Below are 20,939 nucleotides of genomic sequence, written 5' to 3'. Positions count from 1 at the left end.
GGTGTCACGGGCTGATTGAGCCTCCCCAGGCTATCGAGCTCCCCTCTGGCACTCTCCAAGCAGATGTTGGTGGGGAAGATTGTGACCTTTGTTTATAATATGCACCAGCTAACAGGTTATGCTTCATGTGCTTAGCAGTTGAACAATTATGGCAAGAGCAAGAAGGTGTTCTGTTATAATGAAGCCTTGAAGTTATTTTCCTCAATGCAATCCATGTGTTTGCAACTTTGCAACCTTATGATATTCTCAAGTATTGAAGATTGGGACACATTGGTTCCAAACTTCCAATATTAATTACTATTAGTAACGGACTTGGAAAAAATTGGATCTTTCGAAGGAGGGATATGCTTCAATATTTACACCCCTAACATCTGCTTGAAAATATGGTTGATCTACCCCGTGCTCTGGGTATCGGATTGAACCACTTTACTACCGTTGGAGGGGGTGTGCTCTTAAATTATAAGTCAACATGAAGTAAATAAGTACTGCATCATAATAGAAATTCAAGTATATCCATCTTATATAGAGAATATTTGTGTCTATTTGTGCCAATTTGAACCAGAAAACGATGTTGAACTTCAAAGAATAGCTTTCACCCTGGGCTCATTTGGGCTAAACCACTCGGTGGGTTCGCCGAGTTCCCGGATGTATCTTTCTCTTTTCTCTGCAAAATGGCGGACGCGTAAGTGTGCTTTTTTCATGTGAAATTATCCGGTGCAATCGACAACATATAGGGGCTATCTGAAGGAGCCACTACTATAGATGGATAGTAAAATCGACATAGGTCAAATTAAAGTATAAATTTGGTGTCAACACTGACGATGTATATTTTCCTTGCTGATTCTTGAAGCACGATTTGAATGGATGTGGCACTAGCTTTAGACGACGTACAACATACCGAATAGCGAAACAAGCACCACTGTTCGTTTACCCTCTGTTAATTGATATATACGACGAAAATGTCCACCCTATAGACAATATCTTCATGTAGCCTGAATAAGAAAAGTTATGCAAGCAACAAAATAAACTTCATAACTTCACAAGAGTATGTTCTTCAAGTGCTTGCAGCTTCCATATAATTTATAATCCAGTTGAATTTGGCCTAGTGGATGTCTTCTAACAGCATATTTCTTTGTCATGTCATAATATAGAGAGGCGAAAAAGCTTCCGAAGGTTCCTGAGAGCCTGTTGAAGAAAAGGAAGCGTTTTGAACAGCTGAAGGCCCAGCGGGCTAAGGCTGCTATTCTCCAGAAGAAGGTGGGTAATGAAGGTTTTTCTTAGTATCTTACTCCATGTTTCAGAGTTGGAACTAGGGTTGTGTACCTAAACGTAACATTTAGGTACAGGTACCGAGGTTTAGGTTCAGGTACTGGTACAGAGGTTCAGGTACTGGTACTGGTACAGACTGAGGTTACGTACGGGTACTGATGTTTAGGTGCAGGTAGAGTCACTGAAGTTTAGGTACAGGTAACTAACAGTAAAAAAAATTATTTTCATGATAATACTAAGAGAAAACCCAAAATATTTTGAACATTTTGGAAGGGGTGCTAGGATTTGGTGGAGAGAAGGAGCTTTAGTCACCTCTGTGTTGCATGGCTGACTGGCTGTACGTCGTGATTTGGTAAATTTTTGGACCAAGCGACATGAGGTCACACCATTTGTGAACGAGGACGCTAACACAGCAACACCCATCTCTAACTACGAGAAGGACTACCAGCACATTTTGTACCTGTACCATACACTGCCACTTACTTTAACATACATCTTTCTTTAACAGAAAAGCAAGGAGAAGAGGAAGATCATCTTCAAGCGGGCGGAGACCTATGTTCGCGAGTACCGAAGAAAAGAACGGGATGAGATCAGGCTGAAACGCGAGGCCAAGAAGCACGGAAACTTCTACGTACCACCCGAGGCCAAGCTGGCATTTGTTGTCAGGATTCGGGGGTAGGTACAATGTAATGGTTTTCCTGTAATGCCATCACGATAATGATCATTCTGGCATACTCATGAACACCTGATCGGAGTAAGGAAAGTGCCTTTCCCAAGGGCTCAAGGTCGGTGACGTGGCAGGATTTGAACCCGGGACCTCTTGCTTCTGAGCCGAATTCTCTGCCGTTATGCCACACAACCCTACTAATCTGATGTTTCCAGTAATAAAACAAGGATGGGTGGATGTCTAATCTTAATCAACGTTTCCGTGGTATCTATTTTTGCACAACGAGCTGCCTGATATTGCCTAAAAGTTGCCATATCATAATTGTATCCAAATGTTGTAAATCATGATTTTTTTTGCTGTACTTTTGTATTCACAGTTTTCACAGTCACTTTTGTATCGCAAAGCTAACATTACCTTAATCAATTAATTCACCAACTTTCTTTTTGCTGCTCCACCATGAACTTGTGCTACTGGGAACATCAGGTCATACAGTGATAAAAATTTGTGTCAGCCTATTTTGTGTTAAATGATGTTGATGCTGACCCAATCTCCTGTACTTTGCAGTATCAATGGTGTCAGCCCGAAGGTGCGCAAAGTTCTCCAGCTCCTGCGTCTGAGGCAGATCTTCAACGGGACCTTCGTGAAACTGAACAAGGCTTCTCTCAACATGCTGAAGATCGCCGAGCCCTACATCGCTTGGGGGTAAGTTAGAAACTCTAATTTTCCTGTAAGTTTCAGTTTATTTACTGATCAATTAAGAAGCTCTGAGGAAGGTGTGTGATAAACATTGAAATGTAAGCAGGTGAGAAACATTATTTGTAAGAAGAAATCCCCTATATCCTTTTCTCTATCTGTACAAACAAAAGAATTAAAAATAAAAAATAATAACAAGGCCTTGTTCACACTTGAACCAAACAAATTTCCTGGAGTATGAAAATACATGCCTTATATTTTTCTCCTTAATTTTATTACTTTTTTTTTTAATTTTGCTGTTGGATATAAAATGATACACAGTTTACAGAAATGAAAGTTAACACTGTTTTTTCACATTGCAACAGATACCCCAACCTGAAGACTGTTCGGGAACTCATCTACAAGCGGGGCTATGGCAAGATCCAGAAGAGAAGAATTGCTCTGACAGACAATGCCCTCATTGAAGAGAATTTAGGTATGGTGCACCAACCATTAAGTTACATTTCAGTGGCCCATTGCCTGTTTGTCTTGTTACCTCCATGAGAAATGTTGTACATGTATTGTCAAAAGTCAAAACTCCCTTTGAAAGGGATTTGGTTGTTCAGTGTGAAGATGACAATAAAGGAAATTAAGAAATGTTAATGTCATGTGGATGAAACCAAGGAATTGTTATGTTTACCTTAGCAGAAGGAAAACATTTTGTTTTTGCTCAGTTTCTTCCTCTTCTTTTCCAAACAAATAAAGTCAATGACCTGAGCCAGATGTCTGTCACCATGGCAACTAGTGTTGGGTTACATCATGTTGCAGTTTTGTAGCAGGAGGGATTTAGACTCCTGTCTGACCATATATATGAACGTGTTTGAGTAAAAATTAACAGAGCAGACCATATGCGAAGGTAAATATTATGCATTTGCTTTACAAATGTTACCTTCCGAGTCCTTATTTTATTTTTATTTTCCCAGGCAAGAGTGGCATCATCTGTATCGAGGACCTCATCCACGAGATCTTCAGTGTCGGTCCCAACTTCAGGGCAGCCAACAACTTCCTCTGGCCGTTCAAGCTGTCCTCCCCTCGTGGAGGGATGCGCAAGAAGGGCAACCACTTCGTCGAGGGCGGTGACTTCGGAAACAGAGAAGACAAGATCAACTGCTTCATCCGCCAGATGAATTAGATCCACCACCTGATGTTTCTGTCTCCTGACAGATCAATGAATAAAAACCCTGCTCACAAATAGAATCTCTTTCTGTTGTTACTCAGTGTGTTCTATTGTTGTCTTTGCAGCACTTTGATGGCTATAGTAAGTGTAGTTGGTAGTTGGGGAAGGAATAGGGGTACAGCTGGAGGAGGGTTAGGGCTTGGGGTTAGTTGGATAACCTCATATTTCTTCTATCCTTATCCATTTGAATCAACATAACAGAACACATATACATGATATACAAGTACGCATGTACTTGGAAACCTAAGAAGGCATTGTTTCAAGAAGCAGCGCCTTTGCAACAAAGCTAAGAAAACAGGAGGAAGACTAGTCTTGTTACCAAACCTATATAGCTCCCGAGTCCTACATCCTCTTGCGGAGAGGATGTAGGACTTGGGAGCTATAATAGGTTTGGTTACCAGGCTAGAGGAAGACTGGAACTAAAAAGGGACTTGAGAAACGCATAAACAAGCGTAATCGATATATGTGGGAGACATGCTGGGGTATGGTATGGTCGTAAATAAAAGGCTTGAGAGACCTTGTTGGGGAGTTCTAGACTAAAGGTGGGGAATTACTAGTACTACAACATGTATCAGTGACAGTGAGAAAGGAGGCAGGAGTACACAGTTCAAAAGTGTTCTCACAGAAGAAGACAACAGAGGTGCCATCTCTTGGTCAACCCTGTACCCCTCTTTAGAACACATATAGAAGTATCTACTGATGGTGACAAAGAAATGCTTGAAGGTCTCAATCAGTCTAAAGTACCAGGTCCAGACCAAATACCACATCGGTTCCTCAAAATGACACAAATCCTGTTGAGTACAAATTAAAGTACCCATTGGTTGTGATATAATGTTTTGTGTCATCTCAATTCTTGTTTAACAAGGTTTATGATCTCAAAAATTTGAAAATGTTGTCATCATGTTGTTTTCTTGTCTGCCTTATTTATTTTTTGCCCTATTGCATTTATTTTGGAGTCTGTGGAGGATGCCATCCACACAATTTAATTGCTCTGGCCTAAGCTGGAATTCCTGTATTCCCAGAGGAGGCTGTCCCAGGCAAACGGGTCACAGGTCAAATCTCGCAGTGTCAACTGACAATCCATCATATTTTAGTAATCCCTTTATAGATATATTATAACAAATCTACATTATGTGACTTATGTACAAATTTTCCATAATGTTTAATATGATTTTACACACTGTATTATGTTTTGATCCCTGGGCCTCCATAGAAATCCATAGTCCATAGTTACCCATACTTACCTACTTGTAAAATCTTCCATTAATAATGTTAATATCAGTGTGATTTTCATAATTATATCATAATTGTATGAAGGGCAAACATTAATTTTTTTATCACACCACATACCCACCATGACATCATTTGACCTTTCACCTCACCGACAGGTGTGCGCATCCCATGGTGCCCCGCGGTAGTTTCAAGATGGCGGCAGGTTGAAGAGCTGTCAGGCCGCGCCAGACTCCTACAGGTGAAATTTCCCACTTTTTAACAACATACTACAACGCTGGGAGATTCAAACTACACGGTTTGGTAGTTTACGTAGCCGATACGTTTCTAAGAAGGTGCGAAGTTGGCTGTATTTTGCCGCTAGCGGCGGCTGTTGGTACATCTTTGCGTGCGAACCTTTTCGGAAACGCGTCGAGAGCGAGAGAGAATGTTTACATAATTTTCTGGGCGATGTTTACGTCGTTTGCGTTCGCTTCTTACGATACACACCGCTTGTATATTTGTATACTTCATATATCAAGACATATATTATATCAAGAAGCTATACAGACGGTAAGAAGACTTAGATTTTTTCCGAGGATCTCTGTAGAACTCGAAGCCTTGATGGTTCGTATAAGAAAATAATTTGAGGGGGCGGTGCCGCTAAATTTGATATTCCGACAATTTAAAAAGCACGAAAATTAGAAATTTCGCTTATTTGGATTGCAAAATGTGATGATCTTTCACTTCATAATGACTACTAATCACAATGGCGTATATTATTATATCTGGAAGAAAAAATTAGCAATACTTGATAATCTATACGCAGGCCAAGCAACCATTAATTACCATTTGGTAGATGTAAAGTATCAATTAAATGTAAGGTTCTTAATCTACCCTAATATTGAGTGAACTACATTCTTATTGGTAGATGTTCGGATTCAACATAGATACCCATGTGTACCCATTTGCCCTGTACAGGGTAGTTCAGTACACATGATTCAAGTTGCAAAGATGTACAATTTCAACTTAAGGAAATTTTAAACACCAATAAACACATACATCAGACAAACTAGCTTAGCATAATGCTGAAAGTACTATGGACAAGGGAAAAACAGAGATGTTTTAGTTTCCATCTACTTAGTACAGTTTTGAAATGGCCTGACCAAAGTGACATAATTTAGCGATATGCAACAGATCTTATAACACTGCTGCGCTACTAGGCCCCGTTAAGTTTACTCAATATTGTCTTTTAAATTATAATGTCATGTTTATAACACTGTATTGTGTTTTTAGCATATTTGTATGAGCCTGTCTTTATTTGTCGACATGGTGGCCTTGAAAAGTTGTACTTAGCCTTAGGTGCACCTGTTCCACCATGCCCTCCATGTATGTGGAGAATTGTAATAAATAAATAGATAAATATATGTATATGTGTATATTTACATACATACATACATACATATACATCATAGATATACATATACACAAATTGTGCACCTATACCTATTCTCATGTGCACTATGCCAAACCACGTACTGGTAATACCGGTAGCACTAGTAATCTGAGCCCCTGTATATGTGTGACCTTCCCACCTACCCTCAGGTTTTATATGTCAACACCCTCTTAACTGTATATAACTGTAACATTACATATATAAATATACATGTGAACATGTGCATCTATACCTTTAAAAATATTCTATATACACACTATATATGCCAAATGACATACTAGTACTAGTAATTGAACCCCTGTACGTGTGACCTTCCCACCTACCCTGAGGTGAAGAGAAGAGAAACTTTGGTTGGTTGGTGGATTTACATCATTTGAAGGAATTTTGCTAGCCTGGGTACCATCCTGGTTAGTTTACGTCCACTCCTACAGTCGCTACCTTGAAAAAATATTATTATCTACTATGCCAAATGACATACTTTACTAGTACTAGTAATTGGAGCCCTGTACGTGTGACCTTCCCACCTACCCCCAGGTGTTATGTCAACACCCTCTTTTGTTGACTTGCCACGTCAGAAGGCCAACACAGGCAACAGGCAGGTTTGGGTGTTCTGTTGATTGTGTTCCTCAAGCTGCAGCATAAAGCTTGTTTTTCTGTACTTGCTCTAACAGGTGGGTTATTTCTTAAGTTCCAAAGGACTGCTGAAGTCCATGACAGGAAGTGAACTTGGTTATTGTTGAGCTTAAATGGATCAAATAACTTTCACTAGTAGAAGCTGTGAGGGGACTGAGTGGCTTACAGTGGAAGAAGTCATGAATTACATGGTCACTGATTTTAGTAAATATGGACTTGTTGCTATTCTTGGATTCTACACACTTGGTGTATTTGTATTGAAACTCAAGTTCACAGTTTTCGTGGCCACTTTTTGGTGATTTTACCACACCCATAAACAGTTGAAACACTTAATCAGCCTTTTGCCCCCCCCCCCCACTGTACTTGCCTCTGCAATGTTTAACCAAGAAGGTCAAAGTGTAGATTTTGAGCTCCTTTGTTTAACATTTACCTAGTCACGATTGTGACTTTTTAGTCTGACTTCATGCAATGGATATGTTACTTGCAGCACAATAAGTAAGCATGTAACTTGTTTAAAGAAAACAAGAAATTGTAGATTTCAAACGTAGTATGTGGGCATGGTGTGTGTTAACATCATTTCAATCTATCAAAAAAAACATTGTACCCTTCTGACAAATGGTCCACCTCCGTAAATACTTAAAAAATGTGGGATTGCGGTAAACAATTGCATCACTTCCTGTTTCATTGGGCTAGTTTCTCACTCCTGACATCTGCTTGGTTTTCATTCTAATGGTAATATGTCCAAATTACCAATCACTTAAAATGTCCGGATGTTAACTGACTGAGCTCGGCCACGAGTGACTCACTCACATTCGCTATCGTCTGTTGTTCCAAGTGTCATCTGAGGGTTAGACATATGCTTGTACAGCCATACTGTGGGTTTGATGGCAGCTCGCAACTTGCCTCTGGTGCTCAAAATTAAAGTACCATTATTTTTGTATCAATTACCAACACAGATGAGCCTTTGTGCCCATAATATATCATAATGACCTGTTTCCTATATAATTGCAGCCTCCATCATGACCAGATCACACCAGATGGGAAGGTAGCTCCGACCTTTGCCCTGTCTTCCTCTTCGCACATCTCTGTACCACTGTACCGTCTGTAGGACACCAACATGGCCGACACCAAGGCTCCGCCAGAGAAGTACGTCTGTACGCTCAGTCCCGAGCTCCAGAAGAAGGCGGAAACCGAACTGAACGAGAAATCGGCGTGGAGGGACCGCGATATCCAAGCTCTGCGGGACATGATCAATGCCCGTCCCGACATCAACTCCCGCACAGACGACGGCTTCCTGCTACGCTTCCTACGTGCGAGAAAGTTCGACTACGACCGTGCCTTTAAACTGTTAGAAAACTACTACCAAGCTAGGGCCAACACTCCTGAGATCTTTGAGAAGTTTCTACCATCAGCAATAACCCACGTGCTGGACAAGGCTATTGTCACAGTACTGCCAGGCAGGGACAAGGAAGGGAGGAAGCTAGTCGTCTTCAGGCCAGGTAAACTTTAAACATTGCTACATATTCTCTGTTTATTTATTGCAAGATTTTACATTGTGCTTATCCCTTAAGGGATGTCTTGATTGAGGCCAAAGAAAAAAGTGCCAGGCAGGGACAAGGAAGGAAGGAAGCTTGTCGTCTTCAGGCCAGGTAAAGTACTTAAACATTACTACTGGGGTCACCTGCGGCCATTGCATTGGAACAGAATGCATGTTCCATTTTGGTCATTGGAAAAGAATGCGTGTTCCATTTGGGGTCATCCTTGGTCATTGGAACAGAATGCATGTTCCATTTTGGTAATAAATAAATTTTGGTCATTGGAAAAGAACGCGTGTTCCATTTGGGGTCATCCTTGGTCATTGGAACAGAATGCATGTTCCATTTGGGTCATTGGAAAAGAATGCGTGTTCCATTTGGGGTCACCCTTGGTCATTGGAACAGAATGCGTGTTCCATTTGGGTCATTGGAAAAGAATGCGTGTTCCATTTGGGGTCACCCTTGGTCATTGGAACTGAACGGGCATTGGTGGGTCAGTATATCGGATATTCATGACCTAGGTTTAATGGGGGAAATGGAGCCTTCTGATTGGTTGACGTTGTCTGGTTACTCCATGTATATGTAAATGAGAATGTACAATGTCATGATTGTGTGATTGATCACTGGTTTTAACAATTGTTACGAGTTGAAGGATTATGAGCGTCATTATGTCTTAGAGCAGGCTCACAGTGATCTATTTTGTAATCTTCCACCTGTGCAGGAAAGTGGGACCCAGCAGCCTGGCCCATCTATGACAATGCCAGAACCCTCATTATGTCCTTGGAGAAAATCATTGAGGTAAGACACATTCAGGACTTGAAATCCCTTTTTCTACTGCAGGTAACATAATTGATTGCAAATTACATGCACCTGGAAAAAAATTACCTGCACCACTCACACTGTAACTGTGTAAGAAGTATTGGTCATGCTGAAAATCTTACCATCATTTCTTCTAATTATTCATGAATTCTTCAACAGTAACCCACTGGTTAGTTGCCTTGAATAAAAAAAAAAATTTAAAATACTCAATTGTACATCTTGCTTAAAATTTATAAAGATTATTATAAGAAGTTTCAATTTGCTCACTAGCACAGTATAGTACTAGTATTAAGCTCCTTGGAAATTTGCAGAATTCAGTTCAAGGGACAACCCATACATTGTATGTATCTAATATTGAATACGTTCCTTGCATAATTGCAATTTTGCAATGTATGTTCCCTGTGATTTCTTAGGATGAAGAGACACAAGTCAATGGACTTATGATGATCATGGAAGTGTCCGGCCTTACAGCAAACCACGCCTACCACATAGGGCCGAGGTACGCCAGCACAATGACCAACATCATTCAGGTTAGTCAAAAATAAAGTCACTTAGCAGTGCTCGAAATACTGGGTTGTGCACCCAAATTTGGAGCTGTGCACCCAAATATTTTTGTAGGTTTACATTATGTAAAGATGTTAAAATGGAGTAGTTTCAGCATAATTAAGAAATACACGAATAATTGTCATATAGTTACTACACTTTTCTTTAGAAATAAAACATAATCAGTTTTTGCTGGTATTCTCCTTTATTTTATATGGTGCACCCAAAATATTTTTTGTGCACCCAATATTAAGTTGGGTGCACCAGTGCACTTATTCCCAAAAATGAATTTCGAGCCCTGCTTAGAAACACCTGTTGAAAATCACTATGTATGAGAAATATATTGATATATTGTGAAATAGCTATGTTTAATGTTTGCTTGATGTACATGTATGATATTGCCATATACAGGAGGCCTTCCCAGCTAGAATTAAGGGCATGCACTTTGTGAACGAGTCACCAATTTTCGACGGCATCTTTGCTGTCCTGCGACCCTTCATGAAGGAGAAATTGAAGCAAAGGGTGAGTCTGCTTTCTCCCTCTCTCTCTCTATCTCTCTCCCTCTCTCTCTCTCTCTCTCTCTCACACACACTCTCTCTCTCTCTCTCACACACACACACTCTCTCTCTCTCTCTCCAGTTTTACATCTTTTTTCCCCAAAACTAGCAATTAGACTTGCTTGCATCAAGTCTTTTTATTTAAATTAAATTCTAAGCAAGATTTTTTTACGGCCTGATGCCCTTCCTAACACCAACCCAAACCCTTGTAGGGCCCAGGATCCCTCCCTTTAACTGAGGGTACCGCGAACATAAAGTGATTTAAAGTTACTGTAATGTATCTTACTTATAATTATGTATTACAGATAAGGATGCACGGTACTGTGTTTGAGACCCTACATGAGCACACAGGCACGGAGATCCTCCCCACAGAACTAGGCGGAGATGCGGGGCCTCTGGAGGAGATGTCCAAAGAGTGGAAGGAGAAGCTACAGAGCTTTGAAGACACCATGGTGATGAGCAACAAGTTTGGCATGGTGCAGATGGGCGAGCTAGGTAAGAGTGCGGTGGGAGATGCCACTATGGCTGGGATGGTAGGCTCCTTCCGTAAGCTTAACACTGACTGAACAGTAACAGTCAGCACGTCAGCAGAATGTACTGCACCTGCGCGAAACCCGTAATGTATTGTACATAGCACATTTTCTGTGCACCCAATTTTTTGGCTGGTTGCACCAGTGAATTTTCCAAATTAAAGTGAATTTCGAGCCCTGCGTTCAAGAGCTGAGTAGCTCATGTGAAAAGAGGTTGACAGTTTACTAATTTCTTACTATCACACCTATCCTTGTACACATGCACATATACTGTCTTGTTCTTGCACACACACATGCATACTCACACACGCACGCACGCACACACATGCATGCACAGTCACAGACACAGTCACAGACACAGTCACACCATGGTCACACACATACCCACACACACATTTTCATCATGTCCAAAAAGATACAACCTCTTACAGTATAGCAGCAATTTTTGAATGGCTAACTAAGTTCAAAACTGTAAAACAATCTACCGGTATGTAATACTTTGGAAAAATTTAATCTGGGGTACATCTACGTACATGTCACATAGTATGTGTTGACAGCCACTTTTGAATGTCAAATTTTACTTTTAACTACATGTACTTGCACCCTAAACAACAAAGCTACTAAATTGCCATGTGGCAATTAACACCAGTTAACAGAAAAGCATAAAAATTATATATAATTGTAGCCGTACAATGCTTGCAGTTTAGTTCTGTTTCAAGAAATTATTCAGTACATGTATAATCATTTACTTTATAATAATGAATTGTTATCATCCATGATATTACTGCAGCATACTAACTCTGTTACAAACAGCATTTATCTGCATACTGCATGTTTATTAACAGTTGTCTGTTAGTTTTATTACTAGTATATGTTTGTGTTTGGTAACTTTGGTGTAAAGGATTTGGCTTTATTTTTGGTTTACTAGCTTGTATCTTAAGTCTAACATAAGCTGGGGTCAGGATTTTTCTGCTGTGACAATGTGACGACATAAGAAAACTATTTAGATGTCCTAAAAGTAAAAGCACCAGATTGTGTGATGGAGTAGTCAGAAATGTTCACTCTGTTTGGCCAATTTAGTGATATTGTGAACACAGTTAATGTTGTGTAAATGCCTCTCCAGTGAAATTATTCAGTCCAGACTGGAAAACAAGTTTGAATATTCTTCTTAACACAGTAACTGTAATGATAAACATACATTACATTTTATAATCAGTTGCTAATTTGTCATGATCAGTTCCTGCAGTTTTTTAAAGTTCTTGACTACCCTGGCAGTTCAAGCTTACATGTTGTACGTACATGTAGTAACCTGTAACAGCATTTAGAGGTGTTTGGTGACTAACATAACATATACAATCAATATATGACATGTATCTGACAATGCCATGACTGCTGGCTTTATGTTTCCAATCATGATTGTGTTTTGGTGTGAATCTGTGTCTGTGTCATCATTCATATTTGAGTTGTATAAGCTTAGTTTTAATGATATCTCTTTCCACATCTTCACACACTGATTTTTGTCTGTCAAAGATGACAAATTGGGCAAAACTTTTGTGCAACGAAATTCCATCAAATGAAAGAAAGACAGATCTTTATATTAAGTCCACCTACCAACCCAAGTTTCTCTTCTCTCTCCTCTCCCCCCTCTGTACCAGGTGTAGGCCAAGGCAGGCAGGACAGCTGTATGAAGCAGTGGCTGAGATCCTCCTTTTTCTACTGGAAATGTGGATGAGTCTGTGCTATTTCTTACTTTCATTGTCTTCTTTGGGCCAATTTACACGAGGCAAAAAATCCTACGACAGATTTTTTTTAGCCATTATGACAAGTTTGAACTGAAATGGCCAACACAAAAAATTGGACTTTCCCAAATTTTCGACTGTACAACTTTAAGTACAGTCTTTGTCTAAGAACGATCAATCCACTGCTTCCGTGACGTCATGCAGGTAACACACGTGAGGCCTCAAGCAGTGGATCGTAGGTTGCATAAAGTCAGTGGGTCAGGGCATTACAACAGTCCCTCAACAGAGACAGGGGGCGCCACAGACTTTCTGCAACCTATGATCCACGGAGTCACGTGTGTTATCTGCGTGACATCACGGAAGCGGTGGATTGCTCATAAAGACTTCTACATGCACCAACACAGGTGAACTTCCAAGATAAGATTTTATGTGCGAAAATCTGTCCCATGACATACAGTGCTCTGTGGCGATCACAGTAGGACAAATGATTTTTTTGCCCTGTGGAAACTGGCCCTAACTATTGCAGTATCCCGCTGTACCATAGCTAGGTATTTTACACACTAAAATAGCAAGCATTAAGTTAAGTATTACCTATTATCACTCTGCAAGATAAAGGATTTATAGTGGCTGTCACATAATACTGTGTTTTTTTAGCATTCACACAATGTGGCATAATTATGTTATCCAAGTCTGGGCAAGAATGTTGGAGGAAAAATTATTTTCCCTTGAATGTATACAAAGAAGGATGTAATTTTTGACAATGATAGCTCTTGTACGGCTTGTATGTACAGTTAGTGTCTAGCATTGAACAATTCTAAGGACACTATGCCAAAGATATGGGTGATTCCTGCAACAAGTCAGAACTAGAGACAAAAAAGTGTCCCTACTTTAACAGAAATCATCATATCTGAAAACTTCTGCACAAAATGTTGCTTCAGACTCGCAAGCTTTATAAAATCATGGGGTCTGTTTCATAATGAATCAACTGACAAAAAGTTGTATAAAAAACGACTGTCTCAAGGTTTGTATCTTTCAGCAAATATAATTCTTTTGACATTGAATTATACAAAAGGTATACATGTATATATTATTTATTTATTATAAATATGTCCCAAACTTACGACACTCTTGATAGAGCCGTCACCCCACCCTAAGAAAGCTTCCACTCACCTCCATATATTCTTACTGGTAGATTATTTTATATATTTGTTTTTTTAATGGGAGTCAAATTGTGAGAAAAAATTGTTTCTTACTCAGTTACAATTATGATTGCTCAAATCATACTATCAAAGGGATCCTGACAAGTTAACAAAAGTCATGATTGAGTGCTCTACAAGAATCACAGTTTAGCTAGAAATGAAATTTTGTCATACAATTGCATGCAGTCTTAGTGCCATGGGTGTCCTGCAATACTAACCTGTACATGTTGCGCTAATATTTTTCGATGCCATGGCAGATTTTGGCCATATTGGGGAAAACTGTGTGTAAAGTGGACAGAATGTGTGACAAGCACCCCAACAGGGGTTTGCAAAAGCTGTCTTCAAATCCAATTGCAACTTGGTCTCTCTATCTTGGTAATTCTCTCACAACATGAACAAAACAATGAGATTAAAGAAATGGCGAGATTCTGCAGGGGAATCCTGGTCGACTTTCTTGGTACTGCAGTGAAACTTTTGCCATGAAAATGCTCCTTTGCAGGTATTTTGGCTCGGCAGACTTTATTGCCTGAATGTGTAAGAAAAAGTTAGTGCTATGTATAGACATGGGCCTCTGCTTATCAGGTGCAATACAGTATCATTAATCAAAAAATTAATGTAAACTGTTTTGTAAAAATTCTACATGGCATGTAAGTGAGAGGTTAAGGAATCATCTATATGCCCGCTGCATTTTTTATCAGTGCTGTATATATAGTATGATGATGTGTATGAAAATGCTTTGTGTAAATGTACTGCATTGATGCATACATGCATGTACATGTACATGTACCAAGTCTCTCAGCTTACTGTATTTTTGAAGCAGCAGCTTTGAAAGACAATTACTCAATTATGACAAGTCCAATCCGTACCATCAAATATATAAGCTGTATATATTTGCTAGTAGTTACAAAATTTTGTATCTGCAAAAGCCAATGTCATGTACATAATATGCAATTATTGTAATATCCAAATGAAAAACTTTTGTACATTTCATGTCTTCGACTTGAGTCTTGTAATGCTGATCTGACAACTTTGCAATTTCATACATTTTTGTTATATGCTACATGTATAATATGGGAAGGGTGGTATGGGTATTTAAGCTGAATTGTGTGTGTACTCTTGAATCCTATTATACAATTATTACTCCTTCTTATCATGTTCTGAACTACAAGAAAAAAGAAGGAAATTTTATACTGTTAAGATTTGGGTGGTCTTTGCAAGCTACAATGTATCTCTTCACAAAATTTAAAAGCTCAGTTCTCTTTCTAATTGCGTTAGAAACCGCGTACTTTTGTTAGAGATATGGACTTTCCAATGATGAAAGAAAAGTTGAATATGGCTATTGGTTTGGGAGTCTGCACTTAAGATCTACTCTCCAAGCAGAGGTTTTGGTTTTGGCTTATTTTTGGCGTGTTTTTAAGCTTTTTTTATTGGGGTTTCTTTTTGCACTGAATTTTTTTTTTACGACAACCATGTCCATGCATATTCTTGGGTTGGCGTAAAAATTGCAGTGCAAAAAAGAAACCCCAATAAAAAAGCCTAAAACATACCAAAAATAAGCCAAAATCAGTACTAGTGTTCTTGATTCTCTCTAAAGAAATTGTAGTACATTTTCCACAAATTTCATGCAACTTCTTATTACTAATAGGAGTTGTAGGTACAGGATTTCTACCTTTGCCAAGAAGATTGTGTTTTGGTGCCATCTGTGTGTTTGTTTGTGAACAGCATAACTTGTGGATAGATCTTTATATGAGATTTGGTAGGTGGGTACTAGGTGTCTGAAAATAATGGTCAAGTTTGACTATGGAACTGCAACAGCAGAACTTTCAATTTTTCATATCTAATGCTTTTTAAACATGCTGTGGCCATGATGTTTTAATGGTAAATAGATCTGAACTCAAAGAAGTACATGTTTTCTTTTTCTTTTTTACTTCAGGGGCTAATTTTGTTTGGGACTTTGAAAGAGACTATCTCAAAACAAATGCTGCATTTCATGATAGGACTATTAATAAATGTGACATATACACTTGTAACTAAGAAAAAGGGGAATGTGGATTGATACCAATTTTGCAAATGAAGACTAATTTGTATAGTCAAGGAGAAAACTCCTCGGTGCAAAAATGAAGGGATATTTCATATTCCCAGCATTTGGAAGTAGGTAAAGTTGAACATTGTTAGAAATGGCTAAATAGGTTATTAATGGTACAAACCTTGTCCCTTTTACCATTGCAGAATGGACTATCATGTATGGTATCTAATATGTGATAGTTTATGAATTATGTTAAACTTTGAATAATGCCTGAAAATGACTGTCGAAATGTCGACAACATTTCTGATATCAACACTGCTTTTGTACTATTTGGGCACGTGCAGCTCTGAATAAATTTTCTTTAAAAATGAGATGTCATGAATGTTGTATTATATAGCAGTACCCAAACTACCAGTAGTGCGCCAGCCTCTGCGTAGTGCAGTACGTTTAATCATCGCGAGAGGGCGCCGGTCTCTTGCAATCTCACTTTGCTGGGCGATCTCAAGAGACACTGCAGACTCACATAAGGCCACATTGACTTAATTTTATGGATGACATCCTCTGATGACCCCTAAGCTTGTGCGCGCGGGCGAAAAAATAAAAATGCTACTATACCAGGAATACAAAGCTGGCATTGTGAATTTGCGACGTACATGTATACGACAAGCCGGCACATGCTGGCTTTTTGCAAAATTTTGAATCGGCACTGTACGTATGTACTGAGATCTGGAACTTCGTTGAGCCTCGGGTGCCGTTCTTGAGAGTTACCGCTGGCTCCCTATTGTCGCTAACTACCATGGGCTACCCAGGCCTAGAACCAGGCCAGAGCCTCGGAGGACGTGATCTTTTTTTTTTTTTAGGACAGGCGAAAATCAATGCGCGCGCGGATGTCATCCATAAAATTAGGTCGGTGTGGCCTAAGGGAGAAACCCTACAGGTGTGAGGAGTGCGACAGTTAGTCTAGTCAGTTGGGTAGTCTGAAGAGACACATCCGGACTCACACTCAGAAAAAAATCCTACGGTTGTGAGGAATGCGGCAGAATTCGGTCTATAGTCAGTTGAGTAATCTGAAGAAACACATGCAGACTCATACTGGGGAGAAACCCTATGTGTGTAGAAATGTGACAAAAGTACTCTGAAGAGCTAGAGACGCATGAAAACTCACAAGTATGAATAAAGCTTGCAGAGTTGAGGGCGATCAGTTTAATCAGCTAGTACATTTAGTAGACTGTAGTAAAAATGTATGAGTTACACCATTGTGCAAATGGATTCAATATAAACGCTGCTCGTTTTTATATGTATCAATACAGTATTCCTTCTCGTACATGCGCCGGTCCCTATACCACTTTGGGATTTGAGGCATGCGTCCTAATCTCCAAGCAGATCCCTTGGTGGCAAGACAGTTTCCATTAGGCAGAGAAGGTCGCCGGCCACCGACGGGTGGGGGTAGCGACAAAAAAAGGGCCATATATAAAAAGCTAACGATCATTCCCCCACAACCTCTGCTTGGATAGTACGTGCGTCCGGCGTTTGTATGAAAGTCTAACGAAGAAAAAGTTTCACACAGCACATGATTTAATCACAACGTGAGTCCGAGAAAAGTCATTAAGCACTTCTAACCCCATGCAGTGAAATGATCATAAAACACATAATGAAAATTTTGGTAACTGCACTGAACACAGCTGGTGTTCATAGATAATGTAATAACTAATAAAATTCAGTATTGCCCGAAGCCGGCGACTGGAGCCAAAACAGGCCACATGTTAACTGGTACTAAGGCCGTGTTTATGTGAAGTCATCCAAGGCGCTTTACATGTGGTTTACGTACCGCGAAGCCGGTTTCAAGTGGCTCCATCTGAACGCTCCAAATCACATTGAAAGCCACTTCTAGAGGTGGTTTCGAATCGGTTTCCCCGCATCCCGATTTGCGGAGAATCGTGATCGGGCACGTTTGAAAAGGAATGTATGGCACGTGGACCAGATGTGAGGAATGTGAGTTACCCGAATCGCGGTTTGGGTGACTTCACATAAACACGGCCTAAGGCCACAGAAAGAAAATTTCATGGATGACATTCTCTGCATACTCAAAATCTAATGCGATAGGGCGAAGAAAAACAAGGTGCACCAAAAATACAAGATCCCTACATTTTCATGTTGATTACTATCAGAGGGTAAACAATTTTTTTTTCCAAAATCAGGCGAAAATCAATGCGCGCATTGATGTCATCCATAAAAATTACTTGCTGTGGCCTAAGAAAGACTTGTAAACGTATGGATGACATTTACCTAGTAGTACGTGTTTCTTTTCATTCGTTTTCCAGGTAAACCCGGAAAGTACAAATAAAAGTTAATCCACGCAGCCAGCAACTGGTTGGGACTCACAGGCCCAGGGGGAAGGCCTTCGTAAGTTACCACAAAATGAGAGTTATCACCGTAATTGTCGTGAAATAGGCTAAAGAGTCGTAAAACCCCCATGCAGCGTTATATCCCACTCATGTATTAGACCAATGTTCCCAGAGAAGGCCACCTATAACACAACGTACTTTAATTTAGTGTGGCCTTATATTCTAACCAGCGGGTGGTTGAATCATAACTTCGCTGCTCAGAGAATCGTGTCAGCTTGAGGGAAAAATAACGAAAACGTTGTTGAATCCCTCCAGGGTAGCGTTATATTAATCTCCAAGCGGATTTCGGGGGCAAAATCGTGATAGTTTTTGACTTTGCCCCAAGATGTGGTCACATCTGGGAACCGTGTCATCAGAACTTCAGCCGGGAGGGTTTTAAGCTGTCACGATTTTGCTCCCGAAGATTTGGTTGGAAATTTGTGTTACATAAGGTTGAACTTTTTACTGGTAGCTGGAACCGGTATCTGTATCTGTATAGCCGGTATAACCACCAGCTTCAGCGTTACACACCAGCTTCGCAGGCACGCGGCGCGGCGGCAGCTGGCTACATTACACCGAACAACTTAATTGTTACACCTCACCTTTGAACATCTAGCTCTAAACTTTGTTTAAGACTACATATGTATCTAGTGAGGATGCCCATGGTAGTATGGCTCTATTGTACTTGGTGGCAGCGAGTTCTACTCTGAAATCTTTTATTGATAACTCTGGCGCTCTTGAAGGCATGGCTATTTCTTGTTCTTTTCTGAGCTCTTGTACTGCTTTTTCTTGGGCCAGCAGTTAGTGAATTTTTCTGATTCTTGAGTTTAGGTAGCCTGTCAAATGTCTATCTATTTAAATAGTATAGTCTGTCCACAATATTTCACATATCTCCCAACTACATGTTACACGCTGTCCGGTTGGTGCGTTTCTCCAGGGAGACACGATCTGTACTGACGGGTTAGTAGCCCCGTGACGATTGGCTGTCAGTGGCGGATGTGACCAAGGGCAGCTATGACGTCAACCGCGGGAAGCACTGACCGGGGAACCATATTTGTTCTGACAACTTTTATCTCTATATTTTAGTCTGGCTCCATTTTATATTTCGGAGGAGGGGGGGGGTGTATAGGGTTTTCGCAAATGTATTGGAACTGTGCAAGGAATTGTACTTGTATTATCTGTATACTACATCAGGGCATTACAACCATCCCTCAACAGAGACGGGGGGCGCCACAGACTTTCTGCAACCTATGATCCACTGCTCACGGAGTCACATGTGTTATCTGCGTGACGTCACGGAAGCAGTGGATTGCTCATTCCTTGACAAAGACTGGAGTTGTACAGTCGAAAATTTGGGCGAGTCCAATTTCTTGTGTTGTATATTGCGGTTAAAACTTGTTTCATAATGATTGTACTTGTATGATGTAATTTAATGGTGTATTACACCGCTTCCTGAATTCCCCCACATACCGTCCACTCCGGTGCGTGCTGGGTCACGTACAGGCTTGATCTCCATGTCAATCAACTGTCAAAACCACTTCCCACCCTCTGGCAATCGTCTATACTTGAACATGAAAAATAGTCGACCAAAACATACTTAGGGGAACCAACAACACCAGATGGCAGACAGACGCATAAACAGTGATACAGATGATAGACTCAGACACCCTAAAGTGTTTTAGTTATCAGTTGTTACCGTTAACAGTTGTTATCGTTAACATTGCAGTATAATTGTAGTGACAGGAATGTCGACAAACCTTCGTTTTCGTGAAAACCCCCTTTTTTCAGAAAATAAGATTACGTCTTTTTTATTGAATATCAGAAATGCTGAACAATATTGCAAATTCACACAAAAATCTTATGAAGTTCAAAATCTTTAAAAATTCTCACAAACATTCTCACAAAAATCTTCAAAATCTTTGAAAAATTATACATTTTATAGTACAAAATGTATCTGTGGACACAAAAACATTACCCAAAACCTAGGACCTCTCGTAAATTATGCATTTTACAGTACTACTTAAGCTAAGGTCCCAATTGGGAAAAGGGGCCCTGGCGGGTAGTTCCCGGGCTGTTTTTTTCCACTTTCGGGCGGGACCCCGACGTGGCCCCGCGGGGCACCCTGCGGCTACCGGGCTATTTTTTGGCCCGTCAGGGCCCCGATAAGAATTTAATTCTGAGTTAAATTCTACCCGGGCCCCGCTGACAAAAAGACGCCGTGACCTCATCGTGAGAACACCGAGAGGTACCCCTCCGGTTGCCGGCATTCCGCCGGGACACATTTCTTACGTCACAGACCAGATGAACAGAATAAAGGTGTGTACTTCGTAAACCCGGGTAAAATGTGTGACCTCACAGATCAAATGATCACAACAAATACGTGAATTCTGCATTACGTATAGGTCAATACAAGACATCGTCAGAGAATCTGCTGGGTACCTGCCGGGTGCCTGCCGGATACCGA

At 40.2% G+C, this 20,939-nt stretch overlaps 2 protein-coding genes across 5 annotated transcripts; both read left to right on the top strand.

Annotated features, from left to right (window-relative positions):
- Nucleotides 1-617: 617 nt before the first annotated feature.
- LOC109483142 (60S ribosomal protein L7-like) lies at nucleotides 618-3,865 on the top strand. Its single transcript, XM_019786143.1, has 6 exons — nucleotides 618-682; nucleotides 1,152-1,257; nucleotides 1,778-1,944; nucleotides 2,501-2,638; nucleotides 2,995-3,104; nucleotides 3,592-3,865. The coding sequence occupies exons 1-6, from the start codon at nucleotides 672-674 to the stop codon at nucleotides 3,798-3,800; spliced, it is 741 nt and encodes a 246-aa protein (XP_019641702.1). The 5' UTR covers nucleotides 618-671; the 3' UTR covers nucleotides 3,801-3,865.
- A 1,371-nt stretch (nucleotides 3,866-5,236) lies between these two features.
- On the top strand, nucleotides 5,237-15,480 carry LOC109483136 (alpha-tocopherol transfer protein-like). 4 transcript variants are annotated; one of them, XM_019786131.1, is made up of 8 exons: nucleotides 5,262-5,316; nucleotides 7,045-7,109; nucleotides 8,252-8,642; nucleotides 9,400-9,476; nucleotides 9,911-10,027; nucleotides 10,452-10,562; nucleotides 10,903-11,092; nucleotides 12,783-15,480. In XM_019786131.1, exons 2-8 carry the CDS (start codon nucleotides 7,050-7,052, stop codon nucleotides 12,857-12,859), a joined length of 1,023 nt encoding a protein of 340 aa, XP_019641690.1. In that variant the 5' UTR covers nucleotides 5,262-5,316; nucleotides 7,045-7,049; the 3' UTR covers nucleotides 12,860-15,480. The 4 variants fall into 4 exon arrangements, with proteins under 4 accessions (XP_019641691.1, XP_019641690.1, XP_019641694.1 ...); XM_019786132.1 differs by lacking the exon at nucleotides 7,045-7,109 and having other exon boundaries at nucleotides 5,237-5,316; nucleotides 8,155-8,642; nucleotides 12,783-15,479; XM_019786135.1 differs by lacking the exon at nucleotides 7,045-7,109 and having other exon boundaries at nucleotides 5,263-5,316; nucleotides 12,783-15,479.
- The last annotated feature ends 5,459 nt before the right edge of the window (nucleotides 15,481-20,939 follow it).

This window comes from Branchiostoma belcheri, unplaced genomic scaffold (assembly GCF_001625305.1).
Source record: "Branchiostoma belcheri isolate BF01 breed outbred unplaced genomic scaffold, Haploidv18h27 scaffold62, whole genome shotgun sequence".
Lineage (NCBI taxonomy): Eukaryota > Metazoa > Chordata > Leptocardii > Amphioxiformes > Branchiostomatidae > Branchiostoma > Branchiostoma belcheri.
This window is presented reverse-complemented; position numbering and strand designations above follow the sequence as displayed.

Bases quoted from the DNA above. Each gene is read 5' to 3' on its own strand.
- LOC109483142 (XM_019786143.1), top strand. The intron at 1,258-1,777 runs GTGGGTAATGAA...TTTCTTTAACAG, and splicing joins CTGCTATTCTCCAGAAGAAG to AAAAGCAAGGAGAAGAGGAA. The intron at 1,945-2,500 runs GTAGGTACAATG...TGTACTTTGCAG, and splicing joins TTTGTTGTCAGGATTCGGGG to TATCAATGGTGTCAGCCCGA.
- LOC109483136 (XM_019786131.1), top strand. From the start codon at position 7,050: ATGTCAACACCCTCTTTTGTTGACTTGCCACGTCAGAAGGCCAACACA. The intron at 7,110-8,251 runs GTTTGGGTGTTC...TACCGTCTGTAG, and splicing joins CCAACACAGGCAACAGGCAG to GACACCAACATGGCCGACAC. The intron at 11,093-12,782 runs GTAAGAGTGCGG...CCTCTGTACCAG, and splicing joins GGTGCAGATGGGCGAGCTAG to GTGTAGGCCAAGGCAGGCAG.